The sequence below is a fragment of the Lissotriton helveticus genome, chromosome 5_1 (genome assembly GCF_964261635.1).
Source record: "Lissotriton helveticus chromosome 5_1, aLisHel1.1, whole genome shotgun sequence".
NCBI classification, from domain to species: domain Eukaryota; kingdom Metazoa; phylum Chordata; class Amphibia; order Caudata; family Salamandridae; genus Lissotriton; species Lissotriton helveticus.
This window is the reverse complement of record NC_136065.1, coordinates 1,187,443,501-1,187,461,589: the sequence shown is the minus strand read 5'-3', so window position 1 is coordinate 1,187,461,589 and position 18,089 is coordinate 1,187,443,501. Positions and strand designations below refer to the sequence as shown.

The 18,089-nt window shown below is 48.3% G+C and overlaps 1 protein-coding gene across 1 annotated transcript in view; it reads left to right on the top strand.

Annotated features, from left to right (window-relative positions):
* HSPA12A (heat shock protein family A (Hsp70) member 12A) overlaps positions 1–18,089 on the top strand; it is a 414,126-nt gene that overhangs the window by 144,376 nt on the left and 251,661 nt on the right. The window contains exon 3 of the mRNA XM_078643897.1: positions 17,408–17,535. Coding sequence (XP_078500023.1) covers positions 17,408–17,535 — 128 coding nt within the window. The remainder of the gene's footprint in view (positions 1–17,407; positions 17,536–18,089) is intronic.

Below are 18,089 nucleotides of genomic sequence, written 5' to 3'. Positions count from 1 at the left end.
GAATCATACTCCCAGATGCATCAAGCATACATTTTGCGATTCCTTATTTGCGAAAAATAAGGAATCGCAAATAAGGAATCACAAAATGAAATGCATCAAGAAATTGATAAGAAAATTGCAATTTCTTAAAATTCCTTAATTGCGACTCGCAAATTGCGAGTCGCAATTAAGGAATAACTCCCCATTCATTCCTATGGGCCTAGAGGCCCACAGGAATGAATGGGAAGACAATCTCAATTTGCGAATCGCAATTAGCGATTCGCAAATTGAGACTGCGATTTCAAGGGTGCAGAGGTGTCCAAAGGACACCCTGTTGTACCCCTGAAATTGATATGTGTACATATGTTGCGCATACACATGCCCTTAGTGTATGTGTGTGCGCAACATGAAACTTTGAAAAATGCACATTAGTGCATTTTTCAAAGTTTTTGCAAATTACCATGAAGTTGTACTTCATGGTAATTTGCGTGCCCTATTAGCGAATTCGCTATTTTAAAAACTTTCATGCATTGCATTTAAGGAATCTCAATTTGAGATTCCTTAAATGCAAATAATCGCAATTTAGCGATTTCTAAAATTGCGATTTTTGCATTTGGGATGATGCATCCCAAATGCAAAAATACCGCTTTTGCGAGCGGATTTTGGTTTGATGAATCTGGGCCTAACCCCCAGATGCATCAAGCATACATTTTGCGATTCCTTATTTGCGAAAAATAAGGAATCACAAATAAGGAATCACAAAATGAAATGCATCAAGAAATTGATAAGAAAATTGCAATTTCTTAAAATTCCTTAATTGCGACTCGCAAATTGCGAGTCGCAATTAAGGAATAACTCTCCATTTATTCCAATTAGCGATTCGCAAATTGAGATTGCGATTTCAAGGGTGCACCCCTGAAATTGATATGTGCACATATGTTGTGCACACACATGCCCTTAGGGCATGTGTGTGCGCAATATGAAACTTTGAAAAATGCACTTTAGTGCATTTTTCAAAGTTTTTGCAAATTACCATGAAGTTGTACTTCATGGTAATTTGCGTGCCCTATTAGCGAATTCGCTATTTTAAAAACTTTCATGCATTGCATTTAAGGAATCTCAATTTGAGATTCCTTAAATGCAAATAATCGCAATTTAGCGATTTCTAAAAATGCGATTTTTGCATTTGGGATGATGCATCCCAAATGCAAAAATACCGCTCGCAAAAGGGCAGATTCTGAGAATCTGCCCCTTTGCGATCGGATTTTGGTGTGATGAATCTGGGCCCAAGTCTATAAGAGACCGTCCTTGAAGACTTTGCTATAAATAAAATAAAATGTTCGTGCTCTGACTTTCCTAAATATGGGTGCCATTTGTTTTTCCTCTTTGATAGGCGGAAGTAGATTAATTAGAACAACATGTGTCAAATATTTCGTGGTCATGAGCAGTGTAGCTGTTTTTTGGCAACCTTGCCTGTATAAACAATATATTCGGGGTGTAGGTAGACTTCAGTTACAATGTCATTCTTTTTAGATGGTATTTGCTCAACAAGACGTTTGTAGATGTCTGTCACACTGCTTGACCAGAAATTCGGGTTTAACTAGGATTCCTAGACAATGACCAGGAATTCCTGATCAAAGGCCTCTGAGATGCCAAAATACAAACTAGCCCTAATGTATGAGATGCTAATCAGCTCTTAAGGAGCCAGCATATGCCAAGATGTCTTTAAGTGAATGACTATGGAAAAGGGCATAGTAATTTGTTCATAATCTCTGATAGTACAATACCGCTTTTAAAACATCATTGTCAGAAATTGATGTTCAAGAGGAATTGACTCTAGATTGCGGCTTGAGATGCAGCCTATATACTAACAGGTTACATCACAAATTGTACATGCAAAGGCGTCACAAAACGACCTGCCTAACAGTGGCCGCTAGCACGGATCTGGGGTGGTGGGGCGGGGAGTATGTAGGTATTATTGTTAAAATAAAGAAACATTCACTTACCTCCTCGCCTCTCTATCCCGCGTTGTCTCTCCTCTGCCGAACAGGAAGCAGCCAGGCTCCCCTGAGCCAATCACAATGCTGCAATGTAGAGCTGTGATTGGCCTGGGTGCCCTGCTTCGTCGCTCAGACTGGGACTGGGAGCCTGGGCATGTTCCTGCAGCCTGCATGGAGAACATGCTAAAGTGCACATGACCTGACCTGACCTGGTCAGAGCCGGTCGCTCCTCCCGCCGCGTGGCCCACACCGAGTGTGCCCGGGACCCGCTTGCCGCCACCGCTGCCAAGTTTGTATCTGCCCCTGAATTGTGCCTGTAATTGTTCATTTACATCGCCCCCTGAATTGTGCCTGTAATTGTTCATTTTCATCGTCAACTGTTGTACCCCTGTTTCCCTGTGCCCCTGCTCTCGCTCCCAGTGTTGCGCCAGTATTGTTTCTGCCCCCTGCCCCCTGACCTCAGTATTGTGCCTGTATTTGTTTTGTTATCGTTTGCATCGTTGTGCCCCTGATCGTTCTGTGCCTCCACCGCCGTTTTCTGCCGCTGCTCCCACACGCCCCACCCCCGCTCCCTCCAGCATCACCGCTCCCCTCCCCACTCGCCACCCCGCTCCCGCCTCCCAGCTGCTCCTCCCTTGCTGCGCCCCCCCACTCTCCATTTATGGCAGAGTCCGCACGTACCCGCAGCGGGCGCGCCTACGGTGCGCCAAAGGCAAGCCCGTGTACGCCCGTCCGCGCCTGGACCGCGCCCAGCGCCAGACCCCCTGGACCCCACAGATGCCATCCCACCCGCCGGACGTACGACGCCGCCACCCTCAGCGCTCTCAACACCGGCCGACTCCCTGGCTGCCACCGAACCGCCCCAGGACGCACCCAAGAACCCTTCACCTGCCGATCCTGCAAGTTCTCCTGCATCCGGACCTGCACTGCTCCCGCCCCCGCCAAGCCGAGCACCAACAACAACCACCTGAAGTGCATCCTGCTCAACACCCGCTCCGTCCATAGACACGCCGTGGAACTATGGAACCTGCTCGACACCACATCTCCGGACGTCGCCTTCCTCACGGAAACCTGGATGAACGCCTCCTCAGTGCCCGACATCGCCATAGCCATCCTCGACGGATACAAGATCACCCGAATGGACCGCGTCAACCAGACAAGAGGAGGCATCGCCATCGTCCACAAGAACACCATCCGCATCACGACCAGCTCCGACGACACCCTCACAACCGCCGAACACCTTCACTTCCAGATACACACCGACCCCAAGACCACACTCAGAGGCACCCTCATCTACCGACCCTCAGGACCCCGCACACAATTCAGCGAAGACATCGCAGACTTCATCAGCCCACACGCCCTTCCCTCCGCTGACTACATTCTCCTAGGGGACCTCAACTTCCACCTGGAGAACAACAACGACAACAACACCACCACCCTGCTGGACAACCTCGCCAACCTTGGACTCAAGCAACTGGTGAACACCCCCACCCACTACGCCGGACACACGCTCGACCCAATCTTCTCCTCCAGCAAGTACATCTCCTTTAGCCACTCCACCGGACTACACTGGACAGACCACAGCTGCGTCCACTTCAGCTTCAGAAAGACCACGACTCACCACCACCCACAACAGGTTCCCCGCAGGAGCTGGAACAAGATCACCACCGACCAGCTCACCACATCACTGAACCAGAACCCTCCCACCAGATCAACGGACCCCAACCAAGCAGCCAACAACCTCACACAATGGATCACCAACTGCGCTGATGACCTCGCCCCCCTGAAAAACCATCCCAGCAGGCCCAGAAGCAAGAAAGCCCCCTGGTTCAACGACGACCTCAAGAACTCCAAGAAGAACTGCCGTACCCTCAAGAAAGCCTGGCGAAAAAACCCGACCACAGACAACATGACCGCCCTCAAGCACGCCACCCGCAAACACCACCAGCTGATCCACACCACCTAGAAGTCAGCATTCAAGGACCGACTAGACAACAACGCACACAACAGCAAGGAACTCTTCAGCATCGTCAAAGAGCTCTCCAACCCCAGCGCCGGTAACGACGACATCACTCCCTCACAAGACCTCTGCGACTCTCTCGCCTCGTTCTTCCGCAGCAAGATCGCCGACATACACAACAGCTTTGGCGAACAGACCACGCACCCAACCACAGAACCAACGCCCCCCACCACCACCCTCCGCGCCTGGACCCCTGTCAACACCGAAGACACCATCCGCACGATGAACACCATCCACTCCGGATCGCCAACCGACCCATGCCCCCACTAAGTCTTCAACAAGGCCGACTCCGTCATCGCACCCCAACTCCGGGACATCATCAACTGCTCCTTCAACACCGCCACCTTCCCGGAAAGCTGGAAGCATGCCGAACTCAGCGCCCTCTTGAAGAAACCCTCAGCAGACCCCACCGACCTCAAGAACTACCGCCCCATCTCGCTCCTCCCGTTCCCAGCCAAAGTCATCGAGAAGACCGTCAACAGTCAGCTTGCCGCCTTCCTCGAGACGAACGGATCCCTCGACCACTCACAGTCCTGCTTCCGAGCCAACCACAGCACCGAGACCGCCCTCATCGCAGCCACTGACGACATCCGAACCCTGCTCGACAACGGGGAAACAGCGGCCCTCATCCTCCTGGACCTCTCCACAGCGTTCGATACTGTCTGCCACCGCACCCTAGTACAACGCCTCAGCAACATCGGAATCCAAGAGAAGGCACTGGAGTGGATCATCTCGTTCCTCGCCGGAAGAACCCAGAGAGTCCGCCTCCCCCCGTTCAAATCCAAGGCCACCGAAGTCATCTGCGGCGTACCACAAAGATCATCACTCAGCCCAACCCTTTTCAACGTCTACATGAGCTCCCTCGCAGCCATCGCACGTCAACACAACCTCAACATCATCAACTACGCCGACGACACCCAGCTGATCCTCTCCCTCACCAACGACCCTGCCACCGCCAGAACCAACCTACACGAAGGGATGAAAGAAGTAGCCGAGTGGATGAAGAACAACCGCCTGAAACTGAACTCAGACAAGACGGAAGTCCTCATCCTTGGATCATCACCCTCTGCCTGGGACGACTCCTGGTGGCCCCCGGCCCTAGGCAGCGCACCCAAACCAATGGACCATGCACGCAACCTGGGCTTCATCCTGGACTCCTCCCTCTCGATGACCAGACAAGTCAACGCGTCTCATCATCGTGTTTCATCATCCTACGCATGCTCCGAAAGATTTTCCGATGGATCCCCACCGAAACCAGGAAGACGGTCACCCAAGCACTCGTCACCAGTCGACTGGACTACGGAAACACCCTCTACACCGGAACCACAACCAAACTGCAGAAAAGACTCCAACGCATCCAGAACGCCTCCACACGACTCATCCTGGACATCCCCCGACACAGCCACATCTCCGGACACCTGAGAGACCTGCACTGGCTCCCCGTCGGCAAGAGAATCACATTCCGTCTCCTTACCCACGCACACAAGGCCCTCCACGACCTGGGCCCCAGGTACCTCAACAACCGCCTGACCATCTACACTCCCACCCGCCAGCTACGATCGACCAACCACGCCCTCGCCGTAGTTCCACGCATCCGAAGAGCCACCATGGGAGGAAGATCCTTCTCCTACCTGGCAGCCAAGACATGGAACTCCCTCGACATCCACCTCCATCGTACCCAAGACCACCTCTCCTTCAGGAAGCAACTGAAGACCTGGCTGTTCGAGCAGTAGCGGACCTCCCTCCCCCAAGCGCCTTGAGACCCTCTGGGTGAGTAGTGCGCTATACAAATTTCTTGATTGATTGATTGATTGTTTGATCGGCCTGAGTGGGCCGCTCAAAGCATCATGCGCACTTTAGTGTACCCACCACTCCTTCCCTGCTCTGTCATCACAGCAGCCCCATCCTCATGCTGCTGCAGCAGGGGAGAATAAAATGATAACATTGTGTCATCATCATTTTATTTTTCCTTTCTTCTACAGCTGCACAGTAGTAGTGGGGCGACACTCCTCCACCTTAGCGGAGGAGCCGCCACTACTGCCTAATGCATGATAAATAGTGTAGTCACAATTTACGACCCCCATGATTAGCTGCAGATCTCTTTCCCTGATTTTGAGTTCACAAACTGGATTTTTTTTTAAGCTGTCAATGCCCATCAAATGGACCTGTCTGCCCTCTACAAGGCTGCTGCTATAATTTCCAAAAGGAAATCTGTCCCACTGGGACAACTTTCCTTTTCAAAATCAGCTACAAACCCAACTCAGGGTCGGAAATTGATCAATGGTTTAGGACCGCAGTTGCGGTCACAAACCATAGTTACGTTCCATTACAAATTCCAACAAGCATTTGCAATGCAATAGGTCTCGGGTTAATTAAGTTTGAGCTATTGGCATTGCTAAATATTGCAACACCAACTGTAATATTCCATGCAGCACAAGAGCAGTGATGAATGTGTGAACAGGTGGTCGTGTTTGCCCGTGCATGTGTGTGTGACACATTGTGCCCGGATCCATGTCTGCGCGTTTGGATGTGTGTGTTGGCTTGAGACCGTGTATGCCTCGTGTGTGCATGGATCCACGTGGCATATCTAAACAAACTTTTACGTGTTTCTGTGTGGCATTGAGTGTGCGTTTTTATGTAGCCGAATGTAACCATTTGCAATTGTGTCGCCTGCGTGAGTGCCTATATATGTGTGTATGCATCTGTGGGCTTATATTTGTGTTTGCTTGTGTACTTGCATGGCAATATAGAAATGTGTTATTGTGTAGGTGCTTGCATGTGTGTGCGGTCTTAAGCACATTGTTAAGGCGGAAGGTATGATTGTGCCGCCCCGCCCCCGACTATCAAATGTACCCGACGCCATGTTAATGGCAGTACATGTGCTATAGAACTGCCAACTAAGGCTGTGAAATCTCTTGCCGTGGCTACACTCTAGGCGGTGGGCCGAGCACTTCTATTTTAATTTGTCCCGCCACTATGTAAGGGCTCGCGCACCGGGTGGCAGTATTCTAACCGTTGAATCACCGCCCCCCGTCTGTCCTTGCCTCATACAGGTGACCTATCAGGCAGGATTCGATCAGGACTAGACCCTGTGAATGTGGTTTCTGTTTTACGCTATACGCATCAGTGTAACAGTGGTTATGTTACATTCAAAGCTGCGTTGCTTAAAACTGTGAGTGAACCCAACAGAGGTTGGTGCAAACTCGAGGAGTGAGGGAGCTGGGGGCAAAGTATTAATACTCAGATTGTGCTGGTGGGAAGGAAGCAGTTGCTAATGCAGCGCACAGCGGGTCCATGCACCAGCGGCGCGAGCCGTGGTTAGCTTGCAGAGAGGCTGGGAAACAAAGCAGCGCTATGGGGAACATTCTCGATTGTGTACCTCTCTGACCAGAGCATATATAGCACCATGTAATGCTAAGTGGAGGAGGCTGCAGCACATCTTGAAGTGAGGTAAGCGCTGTAAAAGGAGGGCAGAGGTCAGTAGCGTCAGCGACGGGGTGACTTGATCCCACTTTGGAATCCCTTTAGCACTTAGGCAGTTAGCAGGGGTTCATGAAGTAGAAGCTGTGTGAGATGGCATGTGTGTGGGGGACGAGAAAGAGCACGTTTATTCCACAGGTAACAAGTTTTAATCAAGATGAGATGCCAATCAACAAACAGGTTTCAAAGATCTGTGTGTAACCTGCAGGCCGGGACCGTTATGCTGACTCGGCTCGTCACCATCACAAGGTTCACATAATGTGTAACGAACTACACTTGGCAACGGCTTTTATCGTGGTTATTACTGCACGTGATTGTCACCATGCGTCCTCGATATTTCATTAAATTGATTTATTTCTATAGTCCGATTCCTACAGTCGCCCTCCTAAGTCATTTTCTTCTACGGGTGATTGGCAGGTCGCAGTTAGAAGGCTAAGCTTTCCGGGCAATCTGCCGTCCGTATAACTTACAATGAATCGCTTTATCTTACTTATAAAATTGTTTGAGGAGCCAGGTCTTATTTATCCTCCAGAACAGCTTTATGTCTCTGCATTTTTGATACGAGTCTTGCCAGCATGCTTTGTAATTTGAATGTAGCCGCATTCCAAGTTCACACACGGGACGGAAAAACAAAAAAAAACCATGGCTGTTTATCAGCGCCGCGCGCCTCTCTGCAGACTCCCCCTGCATTCTAGAGAGGCGCACGACGCGATCCTGTCTGCCCTGCAATGCCGTGGAGACAAGACCTGGCCGCACGCACAACGTTATCCTATAGGAAAACGCTGCGCGCGGCCAGGTCTTGTCTCCCTTCGGCGTTCTCAGACTGCTGAGACGCCGACTATAGTTCTCTGGCGAGAACACGCTTTTCAAGCGCGTTATAGCCCGAGACCTAAAAAGGACGAGTGTGCCACCTCCACACGCCACACATATTTGCGAATCATATCGGATTACAAAAAACATTTTATGAGTAAGAATGGCTTTTGAAGCTTATAAAAGGTCTTTTTGTACATTTAAAAAAGTGTTTGCACTTGTATACCCTGTGTTTTTGAGAATTATAACTTTGCAGTGCAAAGCATCTTTGTCCACGAACCCCTAAATTGCCAGATTTCTCCACAATAGCTTTTTAAAGACCGCCTTCATGTAGTTCACTCACAACATTACATTTATGGGTTGATATCTAAATTTGGATTGTGATATCCCAATAGCATTCAGGGATTGGTTTAGGGCAGTAATTGACATGCATAGGATGGGACAAGGCAAAATTTAGCCCCAAGATTTCAAAACTACAAATAGTTTAAAGCAGATTGCCGGTAATTCTAAAGTAACACTTCAGATGACACCTTGTATCCAGTAACACTGGCTTTATTTTTTCTTCTTAAATAATGAGGGGCTTTGTGCTTATAGTAGCAAGAACACATTCAAGAACAAAACGTATCATTTGTTTTGTTTTGGGGTGGTGTCTCATTTAGACCTGGATGGTAGTTCTTCAGTCCACTTGGTTTGCAGAGACACTGACGTCTTGCCTCCTGCCAGATGGCTCCCCATTGTATTTGAGATCCCTCTTCTGCCTAGCATGAATGTCGGGGCCTACACTGCCTCAGCCAGCATTGCAGATTCACTGTATGCAGAGCAGTGTCCCAAGTAGATGCAGTGGCGGCCGGCATGGCTCACTGGGGGAGAGGCAGGCGTGGGGGGTTGTGCGGCGGGGTCGATAGGCGGGGTGGGTGGGGTTGTGTGGGAGTGGGGGGTCGTGCATGATGTGAATATTAAAAAAAATTACAAAAAATAAACCTACCTTGCCACCGGGCCCCACTTCTCTGCTCCTGCTCTCTTCGTGGAACTTAAGGAACAGGAAGCAGAGCCCACAGACCAATCACTATGCTGCAATGCAGCATTGTAATTGGTAAGCACTTGTGTGCTCTGACCAATCACAACGCTGCAGTGGAGCGTTGATTGGTCTGGGCATCCTGGTGTAACGCTCAGCCAGGGAATAGGGGCCTGGGCATGTTCTTCACGCAGGCTATAATGCAGCCTGCATGGAGAACTGGGAAAATGCTCATGACTGGTTTGGCAGCCCCAGAGGGCAGACCAAACAGCCGTTCCACACTCAGGAGTGGACACACCACTCCTCTCCTGCCCTGCTCCGAGAGCAGAGCAGCCCGCCCACAAAGGAAACATAAAATGAGAATAACTCAAAGTTATTATCATTTATATTTCCTTTACTTTGCACTGCTCAAAAGCAGTGGGGCAATGCTCCTTCGCAATAGCGGAGGAGCAGCCACTGAGTAGATGTGCGTTTTTTGCACGGCTAGCAAACCTTTTTGTTTCACTGAAACAAACAACCAAACAAGCATTTACAGTGCAATGGTCTCGTCTTTGTTAAAGTTAGAGCTATTGGCATTGCTCATGACATTATTTTTGTTTTTAAAACATATAAATAAATGGCATTGTCATTTACAATGCCAATAGCTTAATCTCTCACAAATGCGAGACCTATTGCATTTGCACCCATACACAGAGTCACACACACACACACACAGACAGAGACACACACACACTAAGCCACACACACACACACACACACACACACACACACACACACACACACACACAGAGCCACACACACTCACACACAGAGCCACACACCATGTAGGCGCATCAACCCGATAAATTATGCATGCTGGGTGCACAACAAGGCGGCTTTGCCGTACCCTAAGGGGAGTCGCCTTCCCCCGAGAGATGGCACAGGGTGCATCCTGGGCTACGCTTACCGCGCAGGGAGGAGGAGGCGGACAGAAACTTCCCAGACAGCCCAAGTCCACATAGTGATGCACAAAGCCAGAGGGGCCCCTCCGCCGGGCCGACTCCTCCTGGTGGGGTGAGGGATGCGCGAGTGGGGCCAAGGGAGTGATGACCAGGGCAGTGGGTCTGCGGTCGGGCGACACTTCCTCCTCCTCCGATGGTGCCGAAGTCTGCGGCCTTTCTGGGGCTTCTTCCTCCCAAGACGGCTTCTGTTTCATCTCTTCTTCCCAAGCTGGTTCTTCCCCTCCTCCTCCTCGAAAGCCGGCGCTCTGGGTGGCACTTCAGCCCCGGGGAAGCGAATGGTGAAGGGCGGGTGCGAGTAGTCCCTGGCCCCGCCCGTTAGGTCCAGCACCTCGTTGTCCCCAAAGTCATCCTCCTCCCTGGGCCTTTTCTCGGCCGGGTTCTCCTCGTCCTCATCCTGTGGCTCCCGGTGCACAGGCGGCAGCGGTTGGGCGCGCTCCCCGGTGTCGAGGAAGCCGCCGCTGGAGGAAATGAACGGGGGCTCTTCCATGGCCAAGGCGGCAGTTGGAGGGACTCTGAGGCCGGGCGGGAGACTGGATCCTGCTTCTGCTGCCTGGGCCGGTGGGGGAGTGGTGCCGTGCACGACCGGCTCACACGCCCCGGTGACTCAAACAAAACCACGGCGTCCGCAGCACCTCCCCGCAGGCAGGGCCCGCCCCTCCGCTTGCTCCATTCCAGGGCCCGGGTGACCGTACTAGGGGAGACTTCAAGAAACGGGCCGAACTACTTATTATAATCGTGGATGTAACTTGATAATGGATGAACACACCAGCATAAAGCTGTCAAATATTATCAGGAGGTCATTTAAACTTAAGGGAAGTTAAATGTGTGTAAACGGTGTTAACCATGAACGGAGCAAGCACTCGCCATGACGTTGTGTTTTCACTGTAAGCCCGTCCTTTTCAGACTTGGGGGCGTGTTTTTCTTTCTCCCCTCTGAGAGAAAGAAACGAAAAAAACACGCCCCTCAAACCGAAAAGGATGGGGCTTACAGTGAAAACACAACGTCAGAGAGACCTCTTCTCCAATGGCTGGCCGCCGTTTAGGAGGCCAGCCAACGGAGAAGAGGGGTGGGTTCAAGCCCCACTACTAGAGACATAAGATCTCGCTAGCCGAGAACTAAAAAGCAAAGGGTCTTATGGACAGAGAGTTTTCTTAGAAAACTTCTATTAGCTGTGCTGCTTCTTTTTAAGGTCTAGAAACAGCTTTTAGCTCTCTGCTCGCAGAAGACCTCTTGTGGACCATACAAGAAACTTACAGTAGCCTCAGAGACAGTCCATTGCTTACCATTGGATGATATTTGTGTTACTCTTCTTAGCTTGCTGCTTGCTTCTTATTCACTGGGTTTCCTTTCTCTTCTTGCTTTTGTCCCTCTTTACCATCCATTTGATTGAATAACTTGAATCCTATTCCCACAGCTTACATTTAGGGAACTACTTATTTTTCATTCTGTACTTCATGAGAGTGCAGGTGTTTAGTATCTCTCTTGCTTCTCGGCCGCTTCCTCCATCAAACACACCCCTCCCCGAGTTCTAATTGCTCCCTCATCTGACAAATATTGCATGCTACCCCTCTCTTTAAATCATACCATCGACTGGTGTAACCACTTCTACAGCTCCCTGGAAATCTTTAAGAACAGCCATGCAAATGCAGGAGGTACAAGGTACAATAAGTCGCACCTACTGCCCCATAGCCAGTAGTGTTATGGCAAAATCATTGTAACCCTTCAAGTGTATCTCCTGATAGGGCGAAAGTGGGGCTCCTTTTTTAAATAATAAAGAAACTCTGTCCACCTCAGTCAGGTCCCACTTTCCTCATTTGAGGGTTAGCTCTCATTTACCCAATATTTCATGATGTGCTTTAAGCAGCGCACTTGAGCAAACTGGAACTGAGAAGAATGCGCTGTTTATAAAATTATTGTTTTTATATGGCAACACCTTGACCCTTCTCAAGGATGGTAGAGGGATTTACGCGTCTTAGAAAAACAGCATACCCAGGGTAAGACGTAAACAGCAGAACAATATTATTACTTATTGGTCAATTATTAATATAATGTCATCCACAGTCATGGTTCATCAAGTGTGATGTTTTCATGAACAAAATGATGAGGACTAAATAGAAATACAGCCTATAACCGTAATCAAATGAACGCTTCTGGCCCACTTACGGCATATGTGCAGCGGGAGCAGGCGGCACGTCACTGCCACGTTCTGCTGCGCCAAAGTCGTGGTCGGCCAGCCCGCAAGATTAGGACTTCCCTCCTGTCTGGCGGTCTTTTTTTTGTGGCTTTCCCACTGTGGTCCCTCTAAAAATAGGCACCGCAATGGGACTGCTAAAAGCAGTTCCTGCACCGCATGGACTGTTTAGTCCATGCTGTGCAGGAGCTGGTGTGCATGCACACAGGAGGGCACATGCTGTGCCCCCCTGTGTGCATCCACATGGCGTGAGGTAGGGCACCCTTTGTTTCCACTCCGCCACGGTAAAACCGTGGCATAGAGGAAACACATAATATGATTGACAGGATCGCATCAATCCCACGAAGCATATTGCGGCCTATGGACCGCTGTGCCACCACCAGGTAACGGGGGTTCTCTGGCAGCATCAGCGGTCCCATAGCAGTCCGACCACCCAAGTCATAATAGGACAGTTGTTACGGTGGTGGCTGGACTGCTACTACCACGCCACCACAAATCTAGTGGTCTTTGGACCACCAGACTCATAATCTGGCCCTTAATGTTTCTCCTTAACTGCAGAGAGGTGTAATTCTACCCTTTTAATAACTCAGGGATATTTATAAATTCAAGAATAGAAATCACACATCATGAATCTTACTGATAAATGTAATACATAATAAAAAGCTGTTTATTAAAACAAATACCTTTGTGGCGCCGCGGCCAGGGCGACGGACGCTGGAATCTGGGGATCAGGGTTCGATCCCCGGCTCCGGCGGCAGGTTAGCCCAGCACCATGCGACTCTGGGCAATAGCTTGCTTAATCTTCCCGACGGCCCCCAGCGCCTAGAGACCCTAACGGGTGATTGTGCGCTATACAAATGCGGATTATTATTATTATTAGGCCCTTTTAATTTTGCTTGCTTTCCTTCCAGCTTTACTTTTATTGCCTGGTCTCCAGCTCATTCGTTTTATCTGCAAATTCATATCTCAGCTCTAGGAAAAAGTGGGCTACTCAAGAGCAAAAGTTAATCTCATGTTTACAGGATTGTGTGAAATCAGTGTTGCAGAATGGAAATGGTGCCAACAATTTTTGTTTTAGTTGGGTGTGTATATGTTTAGCAAAATGTTAAGTTGCTCATTTGAAAGAGCCCAAAAAATCATAATCCGGTATGTGTGAAGGAAAATTGGATGAATTCTAAATGAGGGACCCCGCACCCCTTTAATCTCTAATGCAAATAGGGTGTGTGGGGTATCTGTGATACATCTATAAGATAGGCAGAAGGATTCCCTGATGGCAATATCTGTGTGTAACCTTGGGGTCACATGATTAAAATTCACTGGGTTTGCTTCCGAGTGTGATGAGATGAGTATCACTGAGAGTGGATTGCTACCTAAACTTTATGTTTTAGGCAATATTTCAATTTGTAGTATACACAAAGGGTCTGATTCACAAAGGTAAACTTGCACTTTTGTAAAAGTTTATATTTTTTCTGGTATTCACAAACTGGGAGTTCAGTTTTACTAATAGTAATTTTATGACTGTGGAGTCTCCGCACATAACAAAATATGACAGTCTGTGGATTGTTTTTGCACTGTGTTAAAGCCTGCAGGGAGGTATTTTGTTACATGAAATCTCACAGATTTCCTTTGTAAGGAAAGATGGTGATGTTAGTTACCTCCTTTGACAAACCTTAGGGGCAGATGGATTTACACTGTAATTAGCCTTACTGAAGTCTCTTTACTTTGGAGGACCAGAAAGGCTTAGCTTGCTGCCTCGATCTTGTTATAAAAAAATAATGTAATATTACATAGATCCTTATTTATACAATAAATATATATCCTGATAAATACATAGAGGAGACCTCTTCTGTAATTGGTCTGTTTGAGTGGAATTTACTTTCTGTTTCCATTCATGACTGCATACTACATGGGGTTATGGTTCAGTCTACATCAGTCTTTTATCTCTTGCCTTGTTAATGCAGCATTTTTTGACCAGATGTGCACATCCACCTGAATATTAGTGCACTTCAGTGTTAGGACTGGTTGAGTAGTCAATTCGTTTTAAATTACACCTTTGATAGCTCCCATTACATTTGTTTGATTTTCCTCTTTTGATTTTAGCTTTTTAAGAGGGTCCTCTAGCTCCACATGCAGTGCTAATGAGCCACTTGCTTGCTGCTCATTTCATCTACAGTGCTCTGCATCCCACAATGCACCCCTCTAAATCAGGCAACCATTATGGAATGCAACTGTCTATACTTTATCGTTGTTTGACCGTTCAATACGTGGTAGCCATGCTGGGCCATAAAACGACAACAGATTATGCACAATACAACTGCAAGATGAACACCCGCTTCTATGTTTAGTTCTTTAGTTCTGTTATTGCAAGCATATTCCTGTTTTTATATTTGTATTATTTTAGTTTATCTTGCATATATTGTTTGCTGTATTATAGTTGTGTCCGAAGGTAAATGCAAGTATGTGTTAGAGGATGGAAAAATGGATATATGAATGCAATGATAAGTATGCATGAATAGTTGAGTGCCTAAACCCATCAGTAACAGAAAAACACTTTCATATATCAGCCAGACCTGTTGGCATTGCCAATGCTCCTTTATGATGTTGCACTAAAGGGCAGCTCTTTTGGCCATATGAGCAATAAGTGCATTAGACCCTCATGCAGCAGTACAATACATTGCATACAGTGCCTCGTGCAGCAGTGCCTCTGGGACCAAGCATGGCCAATCGATCGCTGTGTGAGCAGTTCGGCGGTACTTCCCTGTAATTGGCTGTCCTCGTACTGTCTACTGAATTGCCATCATTTCATGGCGGCTTTCTCTAATGGCCGACGCAACAGCCATTCATAATCATAAGGAGCCTGCGGCATTGTTGCGAAGTGTGAGAAAATGTAGGGCTTCGTATTTTTCGTCCATTACGTATGCCAGGAAAATTAGCTTCTTGCCCAAGTTGCCTTGCTTTTCTTTCATGAACTTCCTGTAACTCTTGTGAACACTACGGGGGACATTTTCAACCCTTTTGCCCTGGTTTAGCATCACAGAAGTGACGCTAACCAGTGAAATGTTTTTTTTTGTTATTTTCTTTCCAGCGCAAAACTTGCTTTACGCTGGAAAGCGCGCTCTAAGTAGCGCAAAGCACTGCTTTGCACCGAGGGAGCGTTACATGGATGGTACCTTGGCGTTCCCATGTTACCGCACATGCCTTTTGACGTAAAACCATATTTACAAAGATTTGTAATCCATGTTTTTTTTGCCAAAAGTTAACACCTCTTCAAAGGAGGCGCTTACAGGAGAAGTGCTTTTATTTCTCCGTGTTTTTCTGACTTTTCATCCGTGCTGCACTGTGCAGCATGTGTGCAAAGTGGGAAAAGCTTTGCATAGTTCCTAGCATAGTATTTTGTACAGGACGGATACCCTTCCTGTACAAAACCTATGCTACGCTCATGCACACACCCTCGTGCTGTGACGCTAAGGTGTGTGCATTGCACAGAGCAGCTGAAATCAGCGCAAGGGAACAGGGAGGAGAGAGCCATGTCTTTGAAGATATGGCGCTCTCCTGCTCCATCCCCCACACGCAAGCAGCGCAGCCTTGTGAAGGCTGCGCTGCGTTGCGTGACTTTTTTTTAATTGTCCACCTACATTTACTACACATACAGGTAGATGCATCAAGCATTTTTGCAAGCGCAAACGGTGCGAATCGCAAAATTCGGCCGTTTGCGCCCGCAAAAATGGCATTTGAGATGCATCAAGGGTTCATGCACTTGCAATTTAAGAATTCGCAAATAATTGCGAGTTCTCAAATTGCGATTGCATTTGCGATACCTTAAATGCAATGCATGAACCATTCCAAGATTGCGAATTCGCAATCTGGGGCCGCTATTTAACGCGTAGTCAAACTACGTGGTAAATAGCAAAAACTTAGAAATATGCACTTTAGTGCATTTTTCTAAGTTGTATATTACGCACACACATGTCCTTGGGACATGTGTGTGCGCAACACCAGTGAACATTACCATTTCAGGGGTGCAACAGGGAGTCCTTTGGACACCCTGGCACCCTTGAAATTGCGGCACATTTGCGATTCGCTAATTGCTAATTGCAAATAAGGAATGACTCCCCATTCATAAGCCATTCCTTATTTGCGATTAGCAAATAAGGAATCAGTAGGAATCGCAAATAACATTGCGATTCCTACATGCATCCCGTTTTGCGAGTCTTTAATAGCGAATCCTTAAAATTCGCTATTAAGGACTCGCAAAACATAACTTTGATGAATCTGGGGGAAAGTCTCTACGTTTGATGCTTCTAGTTTTTCACGTTGAAATCAGGAGTTTTAACCCGCCCCAAAAACATTTCAGTTTCAAAACTGCGAGGACAACAGTTTTAAGGTTAACTCACCACAAAAGAGCACGTTCCATTTTCAGCGCCAACTAACACGTACGAGGAACTATTTCGAGTTTGCAGCGAAAAAATAAATTGGGGCGTACATTTAAGTCTCTGAGAAAGGTACTCGGATCTACACAAGAATTCACTCTTATAATAATAAGTGCACGGCACACCCACGCACCTCTCCTTTGCCCTGGTGCTCAGGTAGTATTGCTGCGGCCTAGAAATCGGCCGGCTCCACTGTGTATGCAGAGAATGTAATCTGAGGGGAACTGAGTTTGCCACTTATAAACAACGACCAAACTGGAAATCTCCATATTTCCCGAGGGTCCGTCCTCCTTTTCTTATATATTCTGACATATGTAGGTCTGTGGAGCCTCCTCATTTGGACATGAGTTGCTTACTTGTTGCGTCTCTCAGGAAGAATGAATTAAGAAGTAAAGCAGCCACCAGCTCCCACGCACTTGCTTTTAACACCGTGTTGGATATTCAGGCTAACAGGCGGCTTTTATTTTCCTGTTTTTCACAGAAAGACCCGGATGCGGCGGTGGACGACGAGCCGTCCTTCCAAGTGGTGGTTGCGATTGACTTCGGCACCACCTCCAGCGGGTACGCCTACAGCTTCTCCAAGGAACCGGAATGCATCCACATCATGAGGTAAGAGCTACAGTGCAGCACGCGGCGGTCCCCGGCAGACAGTGACGGATGGATCCACTGGCAGGACGCCGCAGAGGGCCGTGCGCATTTCTTCCCAGGATATATACCGCAGTCTGTCCTGGCTGCCAGAGGCTGACTGAGGCTGTCTTTAAACACTTGGGGCCTGATTAATAAAAGTGCCTCAGCGCTTGTGGTGGAGTGAGGCCTCCTGGCGGAATCTCCGCCATTAGAATTCTCAGGGCAGAGATTCCGCCATGAGAGTGGAGACTGCCCCACCACGATGGCTGGGCCTCCGCCAGAGTGAATCAGGCCCCGAGTGACTAGAGGGGCCTGCCACTAAGGCACAATTATTGCATTGGCAATTTTTTGGGGAACCAAAGGGATTCTGGATATAGCCTACTTGCCAATGTTCTGTGTGTGTGGCCAAAAAGAAGCTGAATTTCTCAGCTATCACTCTACCAATCAGCATAATGATATCGCCGAAATAAGATCACATGACTGTGGGCCCTATCAGTACCTCATATGGAATTACATCACTGAACACTAGGCCCAGA